The sequence below is a fragment of the Halyomorpha halys genome, unplaced genomic scaffold (genome assembly GCF_000696795.3).
Source record: "Halyomorpha halys isolate HHAL.00 unplaced genomic scaffold, Hhal_1.1 Scaffold106.1, whole genome shotgun sequence".
Lineage (NCBI taxonomy): Eukaryota > Metazoa > Arthropoda > Insecta > Hemiptera > Pentatomidae > Halyomorpha > Halyomorpha halys.
In genome coordinates, this window is record NW_027111449.1 from 1,726,994 (window position 1) to 1,754,668 (window position 27,675).

General features: G+C 29.6%; 1 protein-coding gene across 2 annotated transcripts; it reads right to left on the reverse strand.

The window, feature by feature from the left end:
- LOC106677709 (venom protease) lies at positions 1 to 26,178 on the reverse strand. 2 transcript variants are annotated; one of them, XM_014415794.3, is made up of 7 exons: positions 26,045 to 26,178; positions 10,026 to 10,391; positions 8,850 to 9,004; positions 7,141 to 7,250; positions 5,703 to 5,965; positions 4,307 to 4,473; positions 1 to 2,066 (listed from the first exon to the last, which is right to left on the reverse strand). In XM_014415794.3, exons 1-7 carry the CDS (start codon positions 26,103 to 26,105, stop codon positions 1,902 to 1,904), a joined length of 1,287 nt encoding a protein of 428 aa, XP_014271280.1. In that variant the 5' UTR covers positions 26,106 to 26,178; the 3' UTR covers positions 1 to 1,901. The 2 variants fall into 2 exon arrangements, with proteins under 2 accessions (XP_014271280.1, XP_014271279.1); XM_014415793.2 differs by lacking the exon at positions 26,045 to 26,178 and adding an exon at positions 20,951 to 21,098.
- Positions 26,179 to 27,675: the final 1,497 nt, after the last annotated feature.

The window sequence follows — 27,675 nt, forward strand, 5'->3', positions numbered from 1 at the left end:
TTTAAAAATAAATTAATCATTTTAATCAGTTTATGAGAAGGAATGAATAAACATTTGATAACAATTTATTCTACATCTAAAACAATAATTAAAAATTATTACCACATAGTATCTAAAATTGCAGCTATTATTGAACAAAATAAAATATGAAACAAACAGTTCATTTGATTCTTAAATAAACTTATTAATACGACAGTACAAAATAAATTAATTAAGTTGAATATAACAAAATATAATGAGCAAAAATTATTAATATCGATAAATCGACTAGTATAACATTAAAATATAGGTATATTTATTTAATCATAAAAACGTATGTACATACTATACAATATATGATGACAGGAATAACAATAACATGGGAAAGGAGTATTTGATGCTTGTAATGATACATTTAAAAGATGATAATAAATTATAAATTATTAGTTAATAAGTAATTAGAGTACTATTAATAAATAGCTATTCATCACATTCTAACATTAATAATATATATAAATTATAACACTATAAAGATAATTTTAATTAAAATATAGTCCAAAAAGTATTTTGTAAAAAAATTCAAAAATAGTTGATGTATGTGGAGAACTTGTATACACTTGACACTAAAAAATTTAATATGAAACATAACATGAAACTTATTTGCTGAGGAAATAATTTTTACAGCACTAAGACTGAAATCTTAATTTTGTGTTCAAGAAAGATTTAGAACACTATAAATATGTACAAACTTTTTAATGTCATATTTTTAACTAAATTTTGATAATCTAAAATTCACTTAACTGAGCTGACCCTAGAGAAAAAAAAAAATGTTTTCTATTCTAGGTCATATCAATGTTTATATTCATATTTATCTGTTGTTTTAGGAATTATAACATACTTTTTGTTTTATATAAGGAGAATTTAATTGAGGGTATGATCAGAAAAAAAGAGTACAAATAAGTAAAATTTATTTTGTGCCAGCGTTTCAGCCGAAATTATAGGATTTCATCAGGGTCTACAAAGTTTGTGTATAACAGAGTAGTGTTGATAGTCCGGTTTATGTGGTTGAAACTTTCAAAAATTTCCATGGAATTGATTTTATTGCATATTTCAACCATTTTCAGTAAAATTTATTTTTTTAACAACATATTTTATGGCATTCTTCAGGGATATTTTATATTTTAATACATATTTTGAAAATTCAGTCTACTTGTAAAAGAATATTCCAGTAGTTCCTTTTTTGTTTTTTTATCAAGTGTGCCTTACTCATTATTTTTTTCCTTCCAGATATTTGAGTTTCTACTGATGTCACTTAATAAACTTATAAAACTAACAAATTTCTTTAGAAAAACAAATAAAGTCAATTGTCATTTTATCTATAGTAAAATGAAATCCCTGACAACTACGAATCTATGATCAAAAAAAGTTTTTATATCACATTGAACAAATGATAGTCCAATTGACGATTAGTCTTGACTGTAGAGTATACTCATTACTCCCTTACTTCAACTTACTACTTCAATAATTTCATAATAAATAAATAGACAAAATATAAGTTGATAGTCTGATGAGGTACAAACAATGAGATCAATTAGTTCTTAGTTATTGTAATACTTTTTTCAGCTGTAATGCTTTTTTGTATTTAAAAATAAGTTCAAACAAATTCAATTGATAAATTTGTTTCATTTTGGTTAACTGACTATTGCTCATTCCCAAATAAGTTTTACAAAAATTCTTTCTATTTCGTCATCATTATCATGAATAAAATTTATCTAGGCATATACATTAAATAAGAATTAATTTTTACATTTAAAACAATGTTTATGACTTAGCAAAATATATATAAAATATTTCTCTTTTAAAGCCTCATTTTGAGCTGATTAGACAATGTGAAAAATTAATCTCCAGCAAAAAATTACATACTAAGGCCAAACAATGCTCTCAATCCATTCCAAATAATTTGATACTCGTGTATATACACCTGGGAATGTTAATGCACAGCCTTTTCCGAAAGATACCACTCCAATTTGTGAATACATACAGTAAACACTCTTGTGTTCTATTTGCAACGGTCCACCAGAATCACCCTGAAAAAATAATATTAAAAATTCTCATAACGATATTTCAAGTGTTAAGCTTATTAGATATAATAAATTTCTAAGATGAGTTTGCCTGTGGATAAAGGGAGGGGAGAGATAGAGATGCACAGTGGAAAACATACCCGCCAACCCCCCCATCTTCTCTTCACTAGATCTGTTCCAACAGCCATTTCTGACTGTAGGATCATGCGTAATACGTGCTTTTCCCTCCCAAATCCTGTACTGTGCATGCTCTGTACAGTTCTGAACAGTCAGAAGTGGTTGTAGGACAAGACTATGAACAAGTCAATTGACTAGACTACCTTTCCCTTCCCCTCCTTGACCTACTTCTACAATTTTACAAATAGAAATTCCTCGTATTAGTTTTTTTATTAATATCACAAGATTATAAGTTTACCATGTCAAGAAGTAACTGGGTAGAGAGAAAGCTATCTGCTCTCAAACCAAAAATGTAACTATGAACGTATTCAAATTCATGAAAACAGAGGCTGAGAGAGGTCCAATTCATGTTTCCTCTGTTGTAAAAAGCCATAAATTACTGCATCTATCATAAGTTAATCCCATTAAAGGACCAAATATAATCCTTTTTAAAACATTAAAATTTAAAAAAAATTTTGCACAAACAGTTTCACAACAAATTTAAACTTAAAAAGAGGTATTTTTTTTTCTTAAAACTATGATCATCAAATCTCAAAAATTACTTTTTGAAGATACTAGGTTCTTAAATAGCAAGTCAGAACAGAGTTGTCAATATATTTGCATACAAAGTAAAACAAGAAACAGTCCCAGTCAAAGATAAAACATAACCTAAAGAAAAGAGTAACCTCCTGCACTATTAACTTAGGAGTCCAATAATAGGGTGGAAAAGCATTCCAAGTATCTAACCATTCCCCAACTGGTCAGGTGTTACCGAATTCCAGACTACCTCTTGGTTTGTTACCCGTAGGAGGGGTTTGTTATGGTGTGGAGGGGAAAAGAAGGGTGCAAGTTTCCTCCCCCTAAAGGCAAACTCATCTTTGATATGCTATCAATTTAATCTGCATTTGATCTACCAAATCAAGATGTAGATTAGTTTAATTAAGGAAGGTGGGAGAAAAATTTACAGACAACTCCAATTATTTAATTATAGGTGTTTAAAAACTCATTTAACTCTCTAGTATAAACAATTGGATTCATATTAATTTTATATTTTAAATAATGTTAAAGCAACCTTTACATGGTAAATATTGTTAACAGTTTTATTAAAGTGATAACATATTATTGAGCATTTAAGGTATGTATTGAAGGAGTGAAGTCCAAGACTAGTTTAATGTTGTTCTTCAGTATTTTTCCATCAGGAAATATTGCCCATGTAAGCAGCTGTATTAGGGGTTTAAATTACATTTTAACAAATTGAGTTTATTTTTACTATTTTAGAATGCTACCAATGGGTAGGAATTCTCTACATGGGTAGTATCACTCCACTCTGATCTTAGATCAAATTTACTGGAAGTATTTTTATGTAATACAGGTGTAAACATCATTAAATAAATAAAAATTAAAAAAAACTTTTACTATGTACATTGAATCATGAGGAACCATTACTATTTAAATTAAAATTTTTTTTCAAACATTCGTACCACAGAAGTTTAGCGAGGTTCAAAAATAAATAATGTTTATAACCTTGGTCATGATGTTTTACATTCTATTTCACTTTTTTTTTTATTCTTCAGCTGCTCCACAAACACTGGATGAGTGCAAAAATAAATTGTGTACTCTTCTTAAATGTAACCACTTTTTTGGGGGAGAGGATATTATCCATATTGTATTAAATAATGATCTTGGAATTATAAATGTTATTCCAACTGGCTGGCAAGTGTACAATTAGATTATAACTGTCAACTTCTGCTCACTATGATTTCTCAAAAAGGATATTCAGACCCCCAATGGTAGGTCTTCACAAATTTAGAATCTATGAGAAAGGAAAAAAAATCATGAACATATATAATTTATAAGACAGATTACATTCAGGTTGGCATAAAAACAAAAATAATAATAACATTATACTTGTACTGAGAAAGGAAGGTAAGTTACTCAAGCTTTTGGTAAGGAAATTAATTAACTGATAGAATAGAAACAAGATGAGGTTTGGTCAAGTCCATATGCTGTAGGATTAAACAGGTATAAAGTTTTTCTACTAATATATAAAATACACTTAAAAGCCTCTATTAAAAGAAGTAAAATTGTACCTGACATGTGTCTTTTCCTGGTTGTCCTCCGGCACACAGCATCAAATCTTCAACAATACCATTTGGAAGTTGTTGTCTATATTCTCCTCTTCCATAATTATTATTGCATTTTTCATTACTTACAACAGTTAAATTTACTTTCTGAAGCATCGAACTTCCTCGGCCACCTAAAAGCAAATCGATATTCATTTTTCTGAAATACTTACATTAATGACAATTAACTAGAAATTATTTTTATAAATATAACTATGTTTAAGTAGAGATGTAACATTGGGAATCACATGCACTATATGTAAGAGTTAAAATTAAAGAGACAAAGTTTTTAGTCACTATATAAATTAGCATTTAGAGATTTTGCAGTCAATAGATCATGATTTAATCATCTCACAAAACATCTTAATTTCCTGTTTCTAATTAGTTCAGTTATCTTTGATCAGTCTTTTGTAGATTGTCAGAAGCAGCATCTTCTTTGTTTTGAAACATTTTTTTATTATAATTCATTTAATACCACTTTCATTCAATAATGTTTAATTTTATTTTAATAACACTGGTCAACACAAATTTTGTATCTGGGTTCTAGAGGTCAAATTTTGATTTCTTACACCTGGTAATAAAAGAAATATTGTTTCATGAGATAAAGTTTGCTTTTGTAGAAACTAGAACTATATATATATTTTTATATTTTATGTGAAATTAAAACATTTTTTTCAATTCTTACTAAATAAATCCAAAACTAAGTACCTGACCAAGTAACACAGTTTCTTTGTTAAAGCCAATAAAATTTGCTACTATTTGATTTAACTAAAATAACTCCATTACAATAACTGTATAACCATTACTTTCCAAGATTCAAACAATTTTGCTGTAATTGACTCTTATTTCTATTATGTGAAATATCATCAAAAACATCATAAAAAAACATAACAATCACGTAGAAAATCTGAAGTAAATTTAATTAGCTATCATTTCAGCACATAAGAAAATGTTTAGGCTCTATTCTGCTCTGAAAAATTGGAAAAAAGAAAAAATATTGACAAGTGCAATTTGAGAGCAAAATAATTGAAAAAACTAATAAATTTTTTTTATTTTAATAAATTGATTAAGTATATAATACAAATCTAGAGTATATGCCCATTTTATCAGATTTCTGAGCTTATATTAGAATAAGATTGAAACAAACTGTTTTATAACCTTATTAAGATATATATTTTTTTTCTGATTGATTCATGATTTTTATTATCCTCCTCTATTTCCTATCCAAAATAATACTTATTTTATATAAAATAATACTCTGTTTTGACAACACTCATTAAAGCAATAATGTCAGATTATGACTCAATTTCAAGGAGTGATGAAATAACATTTTTGATTGCATAAAAAGGATTTTATAACTTACCCCAAGATGTATGACCCCAACCAGATGCCATAGCAGATTTTATATCCACATCGTTACCAGTGGAAAGGCAGAGCGGACGAATGTAAGTATTAAGTTGCACTTCCCTCTCCAGTTCAAAAAGAGCAATGTCATGGTACAAACGTTGTCTGTTATACTGAGGGTGGTTTATACGTCTTTTTATCCTCAGTTCTATGGGCTCCGCATCATCGTTATTAATTGATATATCAAGATCTCCAAGTCTGACCCAAGTAGCTTGCCCAACTCTAAAAAATCCATGTAATTTAGTAAAGTCATGAAATTATTATGGAAAATTGTTGTTTTAGAAATTGAGAATACTGAAGGGCTCATTCAACAAAAAACTACAATTTATTTTAAGATGGATATTAATCATTGATAAAAATTCAACTTACAATCTCACAAGTAAAATAATATGTGTAAAATCTTATTCTTCTATATAAAAATAAAATCTTATTTATCTATCTGAATCTTTTGTCTCATAACTACGAAAAAAATTGTTAAACTGATTTTGATGAAACTTTTTTCATTTTCTTATATAAAGCCATAAGATGCTAAGCAATATCAACCAGCTAAATACAACCTAAACTTTGATTAGATTTTTATTTTATTTTATTCATCAAAAAAGTCAGATCAAAAGGCTCATGATCGATTAGAAGCCTGCAAATTAACTAGACACAATCTTGTTGATCCTTCCACAGCCAATCCTTGGATAAATATAGGGTATATTATGAATACTAGCTACTTTTAATTTGTTTTAAGACTTTATCGACCAAGAATCGAGAAAACTTTACGTTTAATGTACAACTCAGTAGGTTGCCTATTATTTTACTATTGTGTGTAAATAAGAAATAACTTGAAGAACAAAACAACTTTTTGAGGTACAGCTGATTGTCTAAATGTGTAAGCTTCCATAAAAACAGAGGAAAAAGTAAAGGTACTTAATTCAAAACTAAACAAGCATGTCTATATATAGGTGTATATTGATGTGAAGACCATGGACAAAAACAGGTACTCTAAATTTAACTTGAATGTGAGAGAAAACAAAATTAAAAGTTTCATGACTCCTAAAAAATTCATTTTTGTTTTAATATGAGCAAGCTATCAGACAATTATTAATATTAATTTATAAGTCTTAACTAATGAGAGCTCACTAATTTGTGGACATCGCCTGTTTTCCTTCATTCACATGGACATAGCCTTTTATTTCTCCTTGTAAATATTTTATAAACACATTTAAAGGGTTTAAAACTGTTCTTTTGCATGTTTGACCTCATAGGGATATAGTGCTTTTCTTCCTCTATTTGAATACACCAATAACATAATCTAGACAAAAGGCATCATTGCCTGATTTTCACACCACAGTCTTCACATACAGAATAAAACAGAATATATTATAAAGTTTCAATACATATAACACTACCTGTTGTCTGGCTTAGTACAATGGGCAGCACTTAGGACGAATTTAGGGCTAATTAAACTTCCTCCACATAACCAGTCTATTTTCGGTTTATCTCCATAGCCAATAAGAGCCTATGAATAAAAAAGATATGAGTATTAAGTAAATATAATAAAAAAATAGCTCAACCCGAAAGCATGATTTAGATATTTTTATATAAAATAATAACAATAGTTTATAAAATGTTATGAAGCCTTTATAAAATATATAGAATATGCCTGTATATGAAAGGGATTTATTAAAGAAATTTTCAGAAAATTTTGAATTCACAGTAACTGTAGTAAACTGACTGTCATTATGATAAAATTAAGGTTTCTTCAAGATAAGTAATGAGGAAATATCCTATATAAACTATGTTCAAATGTTTAAAGTAATATATACAAATCTGGCCAACATGATCAGAGTCTAGATTTTTATAAAATTACACTTTGTTTAGCATGCATTTTTTAAACAGCTGATCAGATTTCCTTACAAAATAGTGTATTATTGTGGATCAAGGAGGATTTTTTAGCAAAATACAAAGAGCTGGTGGCATCTATCAGTGCTGCACATACTGATAGATGCCACCAGCAAACAGAAAACAGAAGAAAGGAAATAGCCTTGCTTTTGTTCCATGGTCTGAAGCAGTGTTGCCATTAACAGTGAAGTTTTATTCATGATTATATTTACAAAGTATTTAAATTACAAATAAACATTATTAATTACAAATCTAATAATAATACTAATTTTCTACAACATGTGCTCAGGTTCAATTAGCCAAAATTTAATTTTTCATATTTGGATGATTTCAAGTAAGAAAAAAAAATTAAAATGCAACATTGGAATTGAAATTCTAAGTTAAAATAATAGATTTATATTTAGCAAACAAAACAATAAAATATCACGGAAAAAATACTATGTTCAATAACTGAATTTCTACAATATTTATTTTAGTTTGTTACTTATTATCTTAAGAAATAGTAATCCTTATTGTTATTTAAAACCATAAGTAAGTGTGTCATTTTCTTCAAAACTGAAGTCTTGGATTGAGAAATAAAATTAAAATATTGAATTTGAAATAGATGTAGACAAGGGCATTGCTGCAGTAACTAGTTGGAGGTAAGGGCAAAATATAAATTTTCTTAACAATATGGACAGAATTTGGCAACTTATAGGAAGTCTGAGTGGTATTTGATCTTTTCTTAAACATTTTTGAAAAAGTGACTACTTTAAATAAAATTAATAAGACATTTTTAAAACAAAAACCTAATTTTACAAGAGCTTTGAAGTTTCTATTAAGTTTGAAGTTTACTGAAGTAGGTTCTCAAATCTCAAGCTTCCCAAATTTTCAAGTTATTAGGGAGGTAGGAGCATGGTCACCCTGCCTCCTCCTATAACAATGTCTCTAGATGGAAAGAGACAAGATCCAGAGTGTGAAGCTGTATGAAATAATGAAATGTACAATACGCAGTAATAATCTGTCTATCATTTACACCTATTACTGTATTTTGTAAAGAAAAGAAAAAAAATCAAAGATGGCTGTTAAATGGAAGGTTCAAATTATTAAATAAATTTAAATGCAGTGTAACTCATGCATCAAGCCAAGAAAGACCTTCAAAAACAAATATGGATAGGTTTTTTTTCTAAAATTAAAAGTAAAATGAAGATGAATAAAATAGGTAATTTAGCTTTACCATATGTGGAAATTCTTTAGACATCGCATTGACACCACCAACAATTAGAGTTTGAATATTGCACTCATTAATTTTAATTTTGTCTGGTTTTTGGTTTGGTAATAATGAAGGAGACTCTTCAATACGATAAACATACTGACCATATTCTTCGCACTCTACAAAAAAAGTATAACTTATAAAAAAATTGCATTCACAAATATAATAATAATAAGCAATAATCAAAAGTAAAACATTTGTAATTAAAGAAGCCTAAAATATCTAAAAAAATTATTTAAGAGTCATATTATGTTAATATAATAGATCCTTATATTAATTTTAATAAAGGTCTATGAAAAATATCTGTTTTATATTTACGGCATTGTGTAAAAGTGGTAAAAGTTTTAAAATCTATATAATTCAGTGATTAAATTTCTTTTTTGGTTTCGATAAGTCCTCAAGCATCCCTGCTTATGACAGGATAAAACATTTTTTAGCCTTGGTACAGACAGAAACATATAAGAAAATCTAGAATGGTGATGGTTTTGATTTCATATTAGATATTGGATTAGAGAGAACAAAGGCTTATGTAACATTCATCTGCTGCAGTCACCCATCTTTCTTAATAGGTAAGGAAGGATGGAAAAAAAAAATAGAAATTTCTTGAGTCTTAATCTTTGTTTTCCATCTGGTTGGCAACCGAATGTTTGACATGAAACTTTTCTGTTGACATGTTGGTTGATTAGTGTTTTAGAATTGTAAAATGAATAAATATTTATTATATTCAAGGGCAAGAACAGTATATAATAGAAATGCATGTTTTTTTTCATAGGGTTGATATATATTAAAATGAAAAGTCAATGGAATAAAAGCCTAAAAAATGTTATGTAAAAAAATTGTATTTATCTGCATCTCTAAAAATAATTAATGAAACATATAGTTTTAAAACCAATTGTACCTTGTATTTGACTGAATAATTATTATTACAATAGTTTAATTATTTGTTGGCCAGCATTCAAATTCAGAAATAATCATATCAAATATAATTAAATGGACATTATAAAATGCATAATAAACAATACTTAAAAATTATAGTTACTATGTTGTCTATAATTGCAGTTTTTAAAAAATATTCTAAAAAGAATGTATCAGTTTCAAAGTAAAATAATATTTTAACTAAGTAAGAACATGGGTACTTGCTTTGCTCTGCTATAGATTTTGTTTGATGTGTGGGTTTTTTTGTAGGAGGTTTGGTATTTCCACTTGGTCTAGTAGTCCAACTTCCCCAAACAGGTGGCTCTTCTTCCCCATTAATCCTATTCGTAGTCCACCAGTATGGTTTAGTGGTGGTTCGTCTCGTTGTTGGTTGAGTAGTAGGTCGCCTAGTGGTTGTAGTTTCTGTGTCGACTTCAGTGGATGGAGGACAACAGATGATTGGTTCAGGGCCTTGAAAGCTGCATACATCAGGCCTCTGACCTTTTTCTCTCAATTCTTTTATTGCAGGGCAGTTACCCAGGCTCTTACATCTCCAGACATTGGAACCATCTTTACAAACATCGTTGAGGCCTAGAAAAGGTAAAGAAAAACAGGATTAGAATGGTATTGGTATCCATCACAATTGTCTGTGCATTGGCATGAGAAAATCATTGATATGAGCAGTACATCAATACTAAACGAAATTCACTAAACAAAAAAATTATGATTAAGTGTTGCAAGTATTGTATAACCTCTACTCCTGTCTATTTTTAAGTTATATCAATATAATACTTGTTATTAAAAATGTAATAATTTTAATACTGACGTCAAAAAAATGGAGGTTTAAATAAATAATAAATTAACGTTAAATTAATATATTGGAGAAGTTTGTCGGGGGGTGCGGTCAGCAAAGAACAACATAAATAAACAAAACCATATTTATTTATTTTATGCCGATGTATCGACCTAAATTTCAGGTCTTCATCAGGGGTTATGGCGTAGAAGGTAGGCCTGCAACTGTTCAACTGCAACTTCAGTTGCAGGCCTACCTTCTACGCCATAACCCCTGATGAAGACCTGAAATTCAGGTCGAAACATCGGCATAAAATAAATAAATATGGTTTTGTTTATTTATGTTGTTCTTTGCTGACCGCACCCCCCGACAAACTTCTCCAATCATTAATCTACGGTCAACTATCTACACCTCATTAAATTAATATAATGTTGAGAAGGAGGGAGGAAAGAAACGGTAGAAGTAGGAGAAAGAAAGGGAAAGGGTTTAAACCCTTTTAGATTTTTACAACCAAATAATGACATTACCGAAAGACAACTGAACATCTGGAATTTAATCTGTTTCTTCCTATGATAAAATTTCGAATGATTTATCAATGTAGGTACAATAATGATAATAGGTACAACAAATGTTCCATTTGTAACCAATCTAGCCCGAACAGATATCAATCCTTCCATTACAAACTCCCTAACCACTCAAACCCATTAGTTTCTAATCTTGCTTCCTCTTTTATTCCGGACAATCCTCCGAGGCATCTGAAAAGAAGATGGCCTCTAGACCTTATATTGTAAAAATGTTTTTAGAGTGCTACCAATGGGTAGTTGCTCTACATGTTTGTACCATACTATTATGATTTCCTCAAATTTACTTGATGTATTTTATGTACAGTTGTAAATATGAATAAATAAATAATAAAAAAAAAATTAAAATAATATACATAATTTAAAAGTACTAATAGGCCTAATAATAACTATCATATTGTTGGAAAGTAAAATGTTATGAGCAGTAAGAAATTCCTGGAATGAAACCTTAAAGAACTCTCAGGATTATTTCATCATCCTTGAAGTTCAGCCAACTGTATACAAACCACGAACCATGAAGTACGCTAAACTTAAACATATAACACTAATGTGAAACTCTAATCCTCACCAGATCATAGTAATATAGTGAGTGTACTCTAATTCAAACCTCGTTAAACCAGACAATTTCATAATCCGAACCAGCCCCTTTAAAAAATACTGAAGATTTAATTTTATTTATTTAATACATGTGTATACACATTCAATAAGATCATATTATCAACAGCTTACGTGCCGAGGCTTAAATAATCTATTTAAAAATACTACTTATTTTTATTTAAAATAGAATACAAGCTATGCATTAAAATTTAGAAATTTCTCAATTTCTTTATCAGCAGATATAATTAACCTTTTCATAAAATTAATATTCAGCGCAAAATGTTTTTGTTAATACTATGGTAGTTTAGGCTGTCGGAAAACAATTAGCTACGATTTTTACGAAAATACGGATGTATATACAAATAAAAAGGTTATTTCACAAGAAAATTGATTGTAAAAAAATAAATTTCGGAACAGTGATTAATTATTTTTTAAATATTTGTATGTCATTGTATCTATAATTTATTTTATTTATGAAGAGACCTTTTTTTTCCATTCGATAATCCGACATTTTCTCTGGCCTCATTAATTTCAATTAGTTAGAATTGAGCAAGGGGATACCCAGGATCAAAACTAGGGGGGTCAAGCAATTCCTCCTTCAGGTTGACATTTCAGCACGGAAAAGGCAAATGGAACCAAATTTAAAGAAAAGTATCATAATTATAGCAGTGCTTTAATAGTTATTACAATTATTTGCAAGAAAAAAAATTAATTTTTATTAGCTTAATATTTTTTTCACTTCTAGGGGGGAGGGGGGCAACAAAAAACGAATTAGGTATTTTTTCGGTAACAAAAAACGAATTAGGTATTTTTTCGGCTATAAACCCATAACAAGGCCCAATAATTTCGTTTTTATAAATTTATCAGATTAACTTACAACCGTTTCAGGGCCAACAGAAATGCAATTTTGAGTTAGGTTTGGACTCAAGTATGATGATATAAAAGTACTTTATCTCAGGTTTCGGAAAAATTAGGGGAAAAATTGTGTTTTTTGTTTTCCACGGTTTACTCTTTATGAAAAATATTTGACCAAATCAATGAGGTCGAATGATACTCATTCACCGCATAATTTGATGTTTAATTTGTTATACCGTGACTTTTTCGCTAAGGAGTTAAAGGCGAAGACAAAAAATTATTAAATGATATTTGACATTTAGCACAGTCGGAGGAGATAGATACATGAGGAAAAGGTACAGGTTAAGACGAGGAGGAAAGAATGGAAGGATAACTTGAGGTTGATCTTTCCTGATTGCGCTATTGCAAGGCAGTAAGTAGATATCAACCTTGCCTCACCTCAGACGTCATGGCCTCTATCTTCCATCTCTTCGTGGAAGGAGGTTTATTATAGTCGGGTTTCGATAATGGGATCCTTTTGCAATTCACAGCTGTGTTCTATTAATAACTCAGGGGTACAAATAGATTCTAAGGATAGTTCTTCGACAGCCTGCAAGAAATTCGACCATAAGTACGAAATTCCTTTCTAAATCGTTATAAAATTTAAAATATGAGTATCAATCCGAATAAACCAATACCAAAAAACTTAATTTGTGATCATACAAAACAGGATTAAAGTAGTTTATTCGAAGATAAGACAAAAGTCGAAGTGAAAACAATCCTACCCTTCTAATTTACTGGATCTAAAATTAACAAACATTTAAACAAATAAAAAACATTTACAAGAAATACTTTTCTTGATTTTTAATAAGAAAAACCATTAATTATTTTCTTTAAGTACATACTTTTCTATCGACAGTAGTATTAGACTGCTCAATCTATCTTGAAACATAATATTTTTCAATTCATTCTGGACTCGTTTTGATCAGAAGTCAGGGATCCCATGGATGGCCCATGGTGCCCATGGGGTAGATGCGGTACTAATCTTTCCTCGAAATGAGATTAAATTTATGATTTCAAAAATCAAATGAGAAAGACTCTAATACTTTAGGATAATCTATGATAAAATCATTGGCTACGATTTATTCATACGCCTAGTATATTTTTCGAAAGTAACTCTCCGAAGAATTAAAATTTCTACATTCACATGATAAATTAGAGAAAGTTAGCGAGCCCGTTTAGTAAGTAGCTTTCAATAGTTTCCAGAAGAAATTTTACGATCATATTTGCATGAAGGCTGAAAATGAACCCACAGCTGCTTATTTAATTAGTTTCATGAAAATATCCCTTCAACTTTCTAATAGGGCGAAAACTGGTCCATAAAGGACTTTGCTCATTTTTGAAAGAAGTTCAAAACCTTTCCGTGGGATCGTAACCTATTCACCAATTATGCTGGCTAAAACATTTCATGCTTATGAAATCCAATCAATCTTAACAAAGTAAGATTAAGGCTTATAGAGATCCATATGTATTATTTTATTTTTAGATATGTTTATATTATTAAGTTTCAGATGGTTCTATGGCATTCCCAAATCAATAAAAAAAATCCTTTCATAATTTACATTTATCTATATTTCATTACTAATAAAAATGTGAGTTGGTTATTAATTTCAAAAAAACAAAATTCAAGATACTTTAGAGGAAGTTTAAAAAAAACAATTCGTAATTTAAGATTTGTAAGACTAGAAAGCTAGTCTAACATCCCAGACGTAAAACTGTACAAAATATATAATTTCAGTTTCCTACGACATTTTTAAGCAGGCTGTTCAAACTAAAGCCATTTTGTGAGACTTGATAATTAGGACTCAGGGAGCCTCAAAACATTTATATCCCCTCACTGTATACTCCATATAAAGGCATGGTAAAGTAATACAATACATAATTATTTAAAAAAAAAAGATAAAATGGATCTTTTTTTTTTTCTCCTCCCCCCACACTTCTCTTCGACTTCTGACTGTTTTCTTATTATTTTTATCATTATCTATTGTCTTTAATAATAACTGTTTTTTATTTCTATCTTCTTTGCGTAAATCAACACGAGGAGGCCCCTCACCTCTGGTTTCTTTTTTACTAGCTGGACCATACAGAATGGACATTTCCCAATAAACAGATAAGTATTGCAAGTAACCTTAAAATACCACAGGTAGAAAAAGGAAATACTCAACTTGATTTATTTTTTCCCCATAATAAAGCATCCACTAATTTATGGTTTTTATTCTGTTTTAGAGGGATCGGAAAAAAAAAAAAAAAGATCCATTTTAGATTTTTTTAAAAATAAATTATTTATTGTGTTACTTTAACATGCCTTTATATGGAGTATACAGTGAGGAGATATAAACGTTTTGAAGCTCCCTGAGTCCTAATTATCAAGTCTCACAAAATGGCTTTAGTTTGAACAGCCTGCTTAAAAATGTCGTAGGAAACTGAAATTATATATTTTGTACAGTTTTACGTCTGGGATGTCTATAAGCCTTAATCTTGGAGGATGTGACTTAAAAATAATTCCAAAATAAAAATTTACTTATTTATTCTTTTTTTGGGAGTGGAGAAGGAAGAGAGGTACCATAGGAGCCAAGAAAAAAATATTTTATATAATATTAGACTTTTAATGTATATAGATCCACCCTTTAAATGTATATAGATCTGTAGGAGAACAATAAACATATTAATATTAATAATTCAGGTTTGTTAATAGTATGCTTTGAAACCCTTAAGTACAAAGTTTCATATAAATCAAAAATTAGAAATTTTCGGATTTGATTTTTGGGAGATATTTTTTTTCCAGCAGTGAGCAACGTCCAATAAAAACGTATTATCGTCCACTATAAAAGTTCCTTCTTTAAATTAATAAGGAATGAATCCAAACAATTCTATCAAATCTATCTGTACTACTATATTTAAATCCAAAAAAATAAATAAATAATAAACTAATAAAACTATATATGAAGTCATTAGTTTACGAATCACGAAGAATATAGGTAAAATAATTAGAAGTTTGTCATCTGTTGACTCGATATAAACCACTACCTTGAAGAGGTGAAATCTATCCGAGAAGTCATCGACGCGATATCAGCGGAAGATTGGAGATATAGCTTTTTGCAGAAGTTCAGTAAACGCTGACCGACTATATTATTTTCTCCTTTTAGAATTGGTAGTGATGCCCTAACTGCCGATGATAACGTTCCCTACCTGAAGTCTATAGATTACCTGGGTGTTATCATTGACAGACACTTTAAACTATCTCACCACTGCTACAAGAAAATCAGGCCTGTTAAGGCAAAGTTTTGCATCCTTAGCCACATGTTATATTATATTACATTAATTATGCTGATTGGTATGTTTGATAAGTGAGGGATCTAACTAAGGAGTATAAATAAACACTGTAATACTATATAAACCCCAGCAGAATGTAAATGAAGTTAGTATTATGCAAATAGCCAATGTGTTCACTTCGTTCCCCAATATCTCTCTTTTTTTTTGGCCCTCCTGTTACTCGTTACATTAATCATATAGATTGTTATATTATATTGAAACATTGTCGTGTAGTGATGAAAGAGGTTTCGTTTGGGAGAAGAAAAGGAGGGATATTTTACTTTTAAGCATCACTAACCACGTTTGCATTCAACCCTTACATTGTATCTATTCATCTCAAATTTATAAATAACTGACCGAATCTCTACTGGATACAGATATAAAGCTCAAGGTTATTGGTAGGGAATACTGCTTCCAAGTGAGGACCCCTCGAGCTGAAGGAAGGAAATAATATCAGTCTTTTGTACATCTTTAATTGGTTGGGAAAATAAGTGATCCCTGTAATATAAAGCAATTAGCCCTGAGAGCGGAGGAATGGGTTGAATTGTATTGAGCTGTCTGCGCCAGCAACAAAAAGTGGCGATATACTTCGTTTATCATCTTCCAAACCATCCACTTAGGCGTGTTACAACCAACCGAATTGTTTATAAAAATGTTATAATAAAAAATTTGGCTAAATTAGTAAAATTATAACATACGCAACATTCCGTTACCTAGATGTCCTCTTCCGTGAAAAATGTATATATCATTAATGCCCTAAATTGGGTTCAAATCTATTCTTGCTCTTCCTTGGAACTTAATTGTCCTCCTCAGTATCCTTAATTCTTATGTCCCTCTTTAAACCTCTACTTTCGGTTAGATAAGCCCAGAAATCAACGATGTGCAAAGGAGGCGTGAACTGTTCCATACTCTCCAATCTGGTGGCCAATCCGGTTTCTCCAAAAGATCCACCTAAGCCATAATCACGACTAACATGTTTATCGCGACGGGCGAAAAAAATGGAAACTGTGTTCATGCTCTTGTATTTCTCTAAACTTTTCAAATTCCAAGGACCATTTGACTCTTTTAAACAAATTAAAGTCACCATTTTTTTTTTCTAATAGGTCTATTCACTGGCTCCAATCATTCCTTTCCGATCGGCCATTTCTTGTCAACCCGTATCCCGCTTTCTTACCTGGTCCTCATAAATCAATCCTCTACTATTCCTCCTTATAAATATATTTATCCTTTCCTCCTTTTGAATATTTAGTAGCATTCGGCCAATAGTCAGGAAAACTTAGATAGGAACCGTGCCTTCTGAATTCCTCTTTCTTCAAAATTTTCTCTACCTCCATTTAAATCTCACCTTTTCCAATACCTTCACATATATCAAACCTAAGCCCTCAAACAACCACATCTAAATTAAGGAATAAAACCACATTTAGAAGTGAATATATGGTTGATAATATTCAATGGATACTCGATGTAAATATTCAAATATGAGTCACCTATTTTGTGGAGTGTTCAAATGTGTTGTACATACGTGGATTGTATGTATACATATAAATCTTTATGGGGTACTGGTATAAATAATCGATCATTCTTTTATTTTAATTTAGTTAGTTTTAAGTTAATAGTTAATAGTTAATTTTTAGAATTAATTTTATTTAGCTTACTTATTCTATTCTATATCCTTTAACATTAAAATGAAAACATGAATGCGAGTAAGTTTGTCGACTGTACATTTTTGCTATGAAATATAATGAATTTAAAAAAAAATAGAAATTTTTTAGCAAAGAGTTTAAACTGTGAGAGTAGACTTAAGGAAAAATTTATTTGTTTTCACTTTTTTATTCAGTAAATAATTCATTAGTATTTAAGTATTAATAAATAATGGTTATCGTATATCCCCATATATTTAGAAATGCCGACGCCTATGCCTTTTATTTTTTTTTTACAATTAATTAATTGAATATTTCAAAGACCTAGTGAATACTCCAGGGATAATATTACTGACCACACAAACCACTGACTTTTAGAAAATTAAAAAATAAGTTAATTAAATCCTATTTGAGTACGAGCATATAACGACTTTTAACCCATTCCATCCTGGATAGAAACAAAGTCCTCTCGCGAAGTTAATTATTCATGAGGTCTAGTGAACGTATGTGATTACCCGCACAGAACCCTCGCTGAATTAGAAATCAGAATCCTCCAAGAACATGAGAACATTTCAAGGCAAAATAAGAACAAGTGCGAACTCCAAGGTTTTGTAGTATCTGTAATAATGGCGCTCTTTTGGAGTTAAAAAGGTTTTAATCACCCTCTCCTTTCTTTTTTCCACTTCCATGCCCTCTCCCTGTTCCTCTTTTTACTCTTTCCTAACATAATATTTATTTATTAAGTTTTTATAATTCATTTTTGAAAGTATCGCTTAAAAAGTGAGTTTCGTAGGAGCTTTAAGTGAATTTATAAATTTAAGCCATAGTTAATCGGGGGGGGGGGCAAGCCATACTCAATCAGGTTGTGACATTTCAGCACGGAAAAGGAGAATGGAACCAAAATTTTAAGAAAATTATATATGACTGTCGTAATGCTTAATTAGTTATTGCAATTAGTATTTGCTTTAAAAAAAAATACTTTTTATTAAAATTAATCATTTTTTTCACACCTAGAGGGGGACCAGGTGCACCCTTTTACGCCCCTCTGGGTACGCCAATAGTACCTACCTACCTTACTGCACTTATGTAAAGACGCTTGCATTACTGAAGGACGTAAAATGCATTTGTATACAAGACGTTTTAATGACATTGATAGTGCTTAATAAGTCAATAGGTGATGAACACAGTACCATTTCATTCTACATATCTTACTTTATACAGTATTATTATACTTTACATGAACATGAGTAGAGTGTTTCATATGCCCATTCATTCTGACCGATATATCTATATTCTAGGTCCATATCTACAATATATCCCTTTAGGATATGCCAACTACAGTATTCATAACATTCACACGGAACGAAACCAAGCTGGGGTAGAGATATATAACCCTTCTCCAATCAATAACTTTTTCTTCTTTAATATTAACTTCTTTCGTGGAAGGAGAGGCTTTTCGGAGGGTCTACTTTTGGTTGCTATTTCTATAAATTCTGAGGAATAACCTAAGACATTTATTTGGTAATCTGTGATAGATGAACACAAACACCTTTCAAACTGAAAGATCTTTAATTTTATTATAAACGCTGAAACCACTGAATACTTTTTTAAACATAAACATTATTATTTAAATATGCATATAATATTTATTTACTCTTATTTATTGAGGTCCCCTAAAGCCTTTTGAAAGACATTAAAATTAAATAATTAAAGAACCTTTGTAGATGATCCTCTATGGATAATTGCATTTATAAAAACAAATAAATTATTCAATTATAAATATACTATCGATATAAGTTAGACATGGAAGGCAAAACAGTTCCAGCAACACAGACGACCATGATCAAATGCATTATCATTATGACAAAAGTATTACATTTTGATTGAAGGAAGATAGTCCAAGTGGCGGTCAATAAAGGTATCAAAAGCTACTTATTGTTAAACAACGTTTCGCCCCAACTTGCAGGGCTAATAAAAATCAAGTTCTGTTGTAAACTGTTCAGTTGAAATTTTATTTCTTCTTCAGAGCTTTTTTCATTTAATTTTGAAGATATCTGTATTTTGTTTTTTAATTAATGTTGGTATTAAGTTATGGTAAATGTCTCTTCGTTGAAGGTATCATAGTAATTGACAAATATTTTAACAGGAAAAAATATTTCATTTTTTCAGTTACTCTGTTTTATGACTTCAAATCAAAGATACTAACCAAACTGCATGTCATTAATTGAGGCATGTGACCCTAAACCATGATTCCTAAAACCAAATTATTAAAAAATTTTTAGTTTTGAGCTATAGTTTGGGATTGCCATCTATCTATGTATGGCTAAAATAATTTGTTCCAAAATCCTTTATGATTATACAAAAAAGGCCGAACGAAATGCTAGAAAAAAAAAATCGATCCTAAGATAAAAATTTAACATTAGATATCGACTTGTGCATCTGATAATTCATTAGAGTACTATAATTTGAAAATAAATTTTGATGAAAAAGCTCCAAGACCAACATTGAACTCAGAAATTTCTGACAAAGAATTTTTTTAATAAAGTTTTTGTTTTAACAAAAATGTACACATTTATAATAAAATCAGTGTCTTTTATTGAAGAACTTTTATATCCCTAAATTTATTTTATAACAACTTTAAAACATAAACATCATTTAGAACCATATTTTTTCGTGGTATTTCAATTAGTGTGGAACGATCGTTATGGACTAAGTCCAACAAACAATTTTAGTTTAACAATACCAAAGTTGTTTAGGAAACAACAATTCTTCTTCTCATAAAATCACATTTCTTCAGGGTTTTTTTTTTCTCTTGAATATTATCAAAAAATTGGCCACAGCAGTTTTGCGAAACAGGACTCAATTTTAAGACCCTACTGTGGGTGACAGAACTAGACATGGAGGCAACCGACATAATTTGTCTGAAGGGGGAGGGAAATGGAGGGGAGAGAAATATGTTTATCTATTTATTACCATTTTTTAGACAGGTGTTGGTCAAACTTTACTCCTTTCGATTATGCTAGGAAACAATCGAGCAACGAACACACTAAGAGTGGCATGATCACTGGGTTAAACAAGTCGGAAGATTAAGTATGGTGTAGTGAGAATATACGTTTTGTTATTCAATTGGAAGACAATGCAGCTCCATTGGTCCCGATTGCTTAAGATAATATTCAGTTAGGGAAATACTTAAATAAAATACAATTGAATAACGGGTTACACACTAAGCGAAAATATATTTTGCACATTTTTACGTAAAAATATATAAGTTAGTACTTCAAAAGAATGCTTGAAAGAGACTAAAAAAAAAAATGTTTTTTTCCATTTACTCACTCAGGTAAAGATATCTCTGGGCGGACACGCTGTATAAAATCGTGAAGTAGAAGAGAAAGGAAAGCATTGCACTGTACGAACTCACCGCTCATCGACAACTGACGGATCCTAGGTTACATGTTCCTGTTACTGACGTGGACGTCATCAGGAATCCCGTTTAATCTGGCGAAGCTGACCCAATACGCTAATATCACAGAACATGGAATTAGGGCCTATAGAGATAGATGCCACGTTATATTTACATATAATTAGGGCCTATAAATATAGATGCCACGTTATATTTAAATATAATTAGGTCCTATAGATATAGATACCAAAGGCTGCTTACATGGACATCGTTCTGCCTTAATCATTGAGAGGTGGCCACATTCAATAAAATAATCTCACAATTTGGCGGAGGAAAGGAAGGGATGATTCTGCCAAGTACCAAGTACATAGATTAGCATGTCTCTTTCACTATTTCTATATATTTACGATAAATATGTGTATATATATTTTTTAAATTGTCCAAATTTAGTTTATGAAAATTAGATTATCTGAAAATTATCCTTTTTCCTGCAGATTTGTGTTGGTTACATTATTTTTCTCTCCTGATCCACATGTGATGTGGGACTGATATACGGTAATAATAAGGAAGTAGTTTGGAAGGATTTTTTTTTTATAAGAAGCTTCAATAATCTTTACTATTGATGCCAATTTTGATAGGTTTTGATGATAATTCACTCAGGAAAAAAAAATCATAACTGAGCTCATTCACTGATCTACAGAAACGTAACCTGTTCTATAGATGAGAGAATGAGCATGGTATCCATCCATCATTTCATTCAATTTACATATGGTTTAACATAATAAAAACGATTTCTGGCTCTTCCTAATATTATTAGCAGCCTCAGTGGCCATGTTATCAATACGTGATGTACAAAATAGATACAGAAAAGAAAGTTGTTTTTTTCCAATTTGGTCTAATGCGCTCCGGTTCGAATTCGGCTGGGGAGGATTGACTTTTATTTTGTGCCGGTCCCACAATATGACCCTCCCACCCTGTTAGAATAGGTTGGTATTAGCAGGAGGATAAGAACCCGCCCCCCATGTAAAAATTGATTTTACAACCGAATAATATATATACAAAATTAATCATTTACATGAAATTTCAACTCTTAATCGAAAACCTTCAGACGCTACAGTAATAGTTCAAGACTCTGTGGCATCATTTTTTACATTTAATTTTTTTTGCTTGAAGTGAATTAATAATCAATGTTGATATGATTAAAATTATATCATGTAATTAGAAAAACAAGTATATTATATTGTTACAAGATTGTGACATTATGCTATATTTGTCGAAAATGAATAAATGTGTTTGATAACTCAAACAATATTTAATATAATTCACTTCAATGAGTTTCATATATTATCTTTTTCTTATATTTTTTAATAGTATTTTCCATGGTAATATAATATAGTCATAAAATGGTGATTTTGTTTGTTTTTCAGAAAACAACTGAATCTCGTATACTATTAAGCGTACAGAGCTCATTAAAAGGTCGAATTAACACTATTATTATTTAAATTATATTATTTCAAATTTTTTTGAGACAAGGTAATTATTTATTAAATAAAACCAAAAATTGTATCCAATACTGTCTCAACACTTTATTTCTCACTAGTCCAACGTTTCGGCCATTCCAGCCATCTTCAAATCATAGTTTGTTATATGGTGGTGTATTTTATATTGTTGATAATTTTATAGAGAAAAATAAATGTTAATGGTTTTAAATTTTAAATAAATAGGTTTGAAATTAGAATGAAGAAAATGACCTGGGCAGAATAGACTGCAATAGAAATTGTGAATTAATGTGAGGAGGAGTTTTGTATTGAAGATGTCCTTTGAAGATGGCTGGAATGGCCGAAACGTTGGACTAGTGAGAAATAAAGTGTTGAGACAGTATTGGATACAATTTTTGGTTTTATTTAATAAACTATTATTATTATTTTTTTTAACAATTAGAAAGGAGGTGATTTTTTTAATTGTAAATTTTAAAATTAACTTTATTTCATACAAGGGCTTTGAAAAAAAAAATATTATGATTATTAAATTATTACTTCACTAGATTCACTTTTCTTTGCATATCTTTAATAACACCTGTCAATTTTGAGATGACGCCATTCGTACCTATTCTAATTTACTATATTAATTATTATAATATTCTTCTAGATGTACATAGTTTCCTGGATATTATGTTTGGAATGAAAAATTAAAGAGATTGTGTTTTTCTTTAATAAATTATTCTTCCCCTCGCCTTCCGAAGTCAACGATTTAGATTTTTAATACCCATCCAAGCTTTAAGCAGTTTTTAAAATTTGTTTGTACCATTTTTTAAAAATAAATACATAAATTTGATATTATTTTATATATCATTTTTGTTAAAATAGAGATTATTCCCTCATACGTACACCAAACAGCATCGAACCATTCATACATGGAGGATATCTATCCTGAGCGTCTTCCTTTACTATTACCCTACTAGTCGGATGTGGATCACCTTGGAATAGCAATTTCAATATAATAAGTGATCGTAGGAGAAGTACAGAGAGAAGTATACAATCAGTGGAATATTTTTTTATTTGAATCCCAAAAATATACCACCCATCTAGATTGGCAAAAACTTTGAATAAACAAGCATGAACAAACGAAACATATTTTCGTAGGTATGTAAAAAAGATTAATCCAAAAATTTGTAGAAGAGTATATTTTATACTTCACCTGGTCTGGAAAATTCTATTTAGATGAAAAAAACTACAGTGTGCTTATATTTCTGAGGATCTGTAAGTAACATTTTTAACTTTGTTTCACAAAGTTTAAATTAACTAATATTTTTTATTAATAATATTAATAATTGATATTTTTAATTAGTATCAATGACTATTCCAATAAAAAATACCTAATAAAAAAAACAGATGATTTGTTGAATTTGCCCTTTTTATAAGTACACTGACGGATAGAGTAAATAAAGCTAGATAAAATAAAAAATTGGGTTTTCTTGGGTTTAAAAATCGTGAATATATGTCTTTTCGGCTTAGAATAACTTTCTTTTTTTCTATGTGAGTAACTTTTGTCTTTGAAAAGATCCACAGTCGTATATCTTTGGGTGGCGTGCACTCATAGTGCATGTAGGCTTTTGAGAGTTTAATGTAAGGTGCTAACTTTCTTCAAGGTACGTTATTTTGTAGTTATTAACCTTAAAAGGGGCTACAGACCATCAACTTGGTCTCTAGCATTCTTTTTAATATGGAATGTTAAAGCTCTTGTACGTCTGTGGGCAACTTGGTGGTTCCTATTTCATGTTGAGAATAATTTTGATAATGTTACATAAGTAGACGACGGTATTGTACAGTTAAGGATAAATGTATTTTCATATAAAATAGACAACTAAATATTTTGACATTCTTGTCTTTATCAAAAATACCCAGAGAATTTAAGCAATTAACTATTAGTCTCTCACCGTAAAAGTCTTGAAACCACTATAAAAGAAATACTACAGATAGCGCTCATAGCTCAAAACAAATTCACAGGACGAAAACAAAACAAAAGAGAAATAATCAATCTTATGTCACATCTATTTCTGTACATTACAGCTTAAGGCTCTAAAGATGTTTAAGATAAATCATTAACTGATTGAAAATGAGGTTTGGAGATGTCAACAATTTTCAAAGTTTTTATTAATTAAATATAAGTTTCTTTGTTATTTTTGTAAGACTCAGTTAAGGAAATTTAGCATTGTAACTGTACAAGAGATATATGAAATGCATATGTACTTGTTTGCGTCCAAAGTTGGAAGAAAAGCGCTATAAATAACTATAGCGAAATTGAGTAAAAGTGCCTTTCTTTTCTGGTTACAAATTACGAAATTCATATTCAGTATTTTTAGACATTTTCATATTTGAACAAATTTCAAATAACAACTAAAACCGGATCGAAAGGAGCCTTTATTTTTATACACAGTATGCGCTTGAAGAGTGTAGGCACTTATTCTGCACCTACGGAAATACTTGTGGTCAAACCGATTCAAAACACCTGAATTAGCTCAAGACTATTTACTAAGCAACAGAATAAAACCACAAATTTTACATAATCATCCCTCCTTAATTGTATGATATTAATTAATACGAGTTTAGCATCTACTCTTTAACCTAAATTATTTCATTAGAGACTTTTTTCTAGAGTGTAAGACGAGAAATTAAATTTATTCGGCACAAATAACAATTACAAGGACAAATCAATTTCTCGGAGTATCGCTATTCAAAATCATTTGAGAATTTCCATTCAATTTGTTAATTTTTATATTGGTTCTTTTCAGAATAAAATATAATTTAAATAATTGTAATAACACTGTCGTTAGAACAACAAAAGATGTGTGAAACTTCAAGATTGAATAATATCAACTGGCACGTAAACAATGAATAAAATGGTATATATGCACTGCTAACTAGCTTCTAAATTGTAAACAATGATTAAATATAAAAAATAATGAATTTAATATCTAGATGTAAGTGGATCTTTGTCAATGGAAAGATAATTTTTAAATTATATTGTGACTCAATCTTTTACTCAAATGTTAACAGTATATTAAGAGGATAATTAATTTCGGAATTTTAAACTGCAATACATTTATTTAAATATATAACATGCGAATTTAAAAAAAATTACACTGGGTCTTAGTCCACAAGATGTGGTCCTGGAGGAAATGAAACTGTATGAAATGTACTAACAGCATTCAATAACAGATACTTAGGCATATTGTGTATAGTTTTTATAACAATGCCTAAAACAAATAAGGATAAGCAATTACAAACGAAAAAGATTTCAATTTTAGTGAACTTAAATAGCACTTAATTTTTAAAGCAACAATTGGAAGCAGACCGCCCATACCCGATTCCGTCCTATACAAGTAGGATTCACGTATATGTATAAATGTAGATAGATAATATTACAAAAAAGTAAACAAAACATTCTTGGCCAAGTTGTTTATCTTAGCAAGAATTAATTTCCTAGATGATCTATCTTTTAAATTTATATTCTAGAATAATAGTTACCCAAGTAGAGAAAGTTTTGAGCAGAAATGCCAGAAAATAGAGCCAGGAAGATGATGAACATGGCCGAATACCTGGAGCAGCTGAAGAACAGGACAGACTGAGACACCACAGCCGATTGACGTCAGTAGATAGAAATCCTGTTTACGGGACTCAGCGGGGCACAGCCCGCCAATCGGGTTTATTTTAATAACAATTATTTTCAATTTAATAATTCTACATTGTATTTATTAAAAGTTATTTTTTAATTATTTTTTTAATATTTTATAATAAGATATAATTTTTAATATATTTTGATCTTGACCCACTAGATTATACATTATAGGTCAAGTACATATCTCATCTACACTTTAGAAAGTAAACAGTTTTTTTTTTCATGTCTAGAGTTCTCTAAATAATGTAAAACCGTGGGTATCCCTATATTATACAACCAAGTCTTGAAATAATCATTTCGGTTATAATTCAAAAGCCTTATAGTTTTATTGCCTCAGGTCTGGTTAATGTAAGGTAAACCAGAAAGGCTCTAGGCATTTGAGAAAAAGATAAATAAATAAAATAAAATATAAGCATTATAAAGTTATGAATAAAAAAAAAACAGTCCTATGACAAATATATATAATATACAAATATATACATAATATACAAATACATATTGTATGCGCTTATTATTAAATGGGCTATTCTGAAACTATATCGAAATCTTGCTGTTCCCATAATGAAATAAAATATTGTCGTTTAGTTCATTTTGCCTTCTTAAAGACAATGGATACTGATATTCAAAGATCGTATCAGATGTGTAGAACGTATCACTATCAAAAGCCATGTCTCTGATAAAGATTTGATATAGTGGCCGAAAAAGTAATTTTTACATCATACAAATTTAAAAAAATGGAAAAGAACAAAATTCCAAAATGGTGCCTTGAAGTGAATAACATAACTTTCTCTTTTTTTTTTATAAACATAGATTTATTTATTGATAGATATTACAATCTGCCACACAGTACATAACTTTCTAGCAATTTTATACAGAATTATTTTATAATTGATGTCAAAGTCAAAGCTATATTATATTGAGTCAAATAATATAGCAATACAATGGAAAACATATTCAAATTTTACAATACTAGTTTGATAATTGAATTATCATTTAAAAACGCGGGCACTCAATTCGAAATTGACTAAAAAGTACCAAAAGATAATTTTTAAATATTTTAGCTTCTTCGATACCAAAGGTAGGGAAGCTTCATATCCTTGCAATTAAAAAAATGTACACCCTCAGAATCGAAATTTGTCCCGTATCTGTCTGTGGTCCAATTTTGTCTTCGGTTATAATCGATCAATTAATCATTAATCCGATTTTGATCAAATTTTCAGGGCTTGTGCGGGTTAGTATCTATAAAATATATAAAAATAATATCTATAAAATCGCCATATAAATTACATTTAATACTTTCGCTTACACACAATTTATATCCAATAGAAATAGTGAAAAAGATGTACTGAGCTATATAATTTTTTATTATTATCATTATCATTCTATTAACAGTAATATTCTGTATTAAAATACCTTAAAAAATTGAAGTTTTTAGATTCCTTTCAAATAAAAAAAAATTATTAAACCTTAAAAGCATAAA

Bases quoted from the DNA above. Each gene is read 5' to 3' on its own strand.
- LOC106677709 (XM_014415793.2), bottom strand. From the start codon at position 21,017: ATGCTTTCCTTTCTCTTCTACTTCACGATTTTATACAGCGTGTCCGCC. The intron at 7,251-8,849 runs GTAAAGCTAAAT...TTTTATTCATAG, and splicing joins CTAAAGAATTTCCACATATG to GCTCTTATTGGCTATGGAGA. The intron at 5,966-7,140 runs GTAGTGTTATAT...TGGATTTTTTAG, and splicing joins TGTACTAAGCCAGACAACAG to AGTTGGGCAAGCTACTTGGG.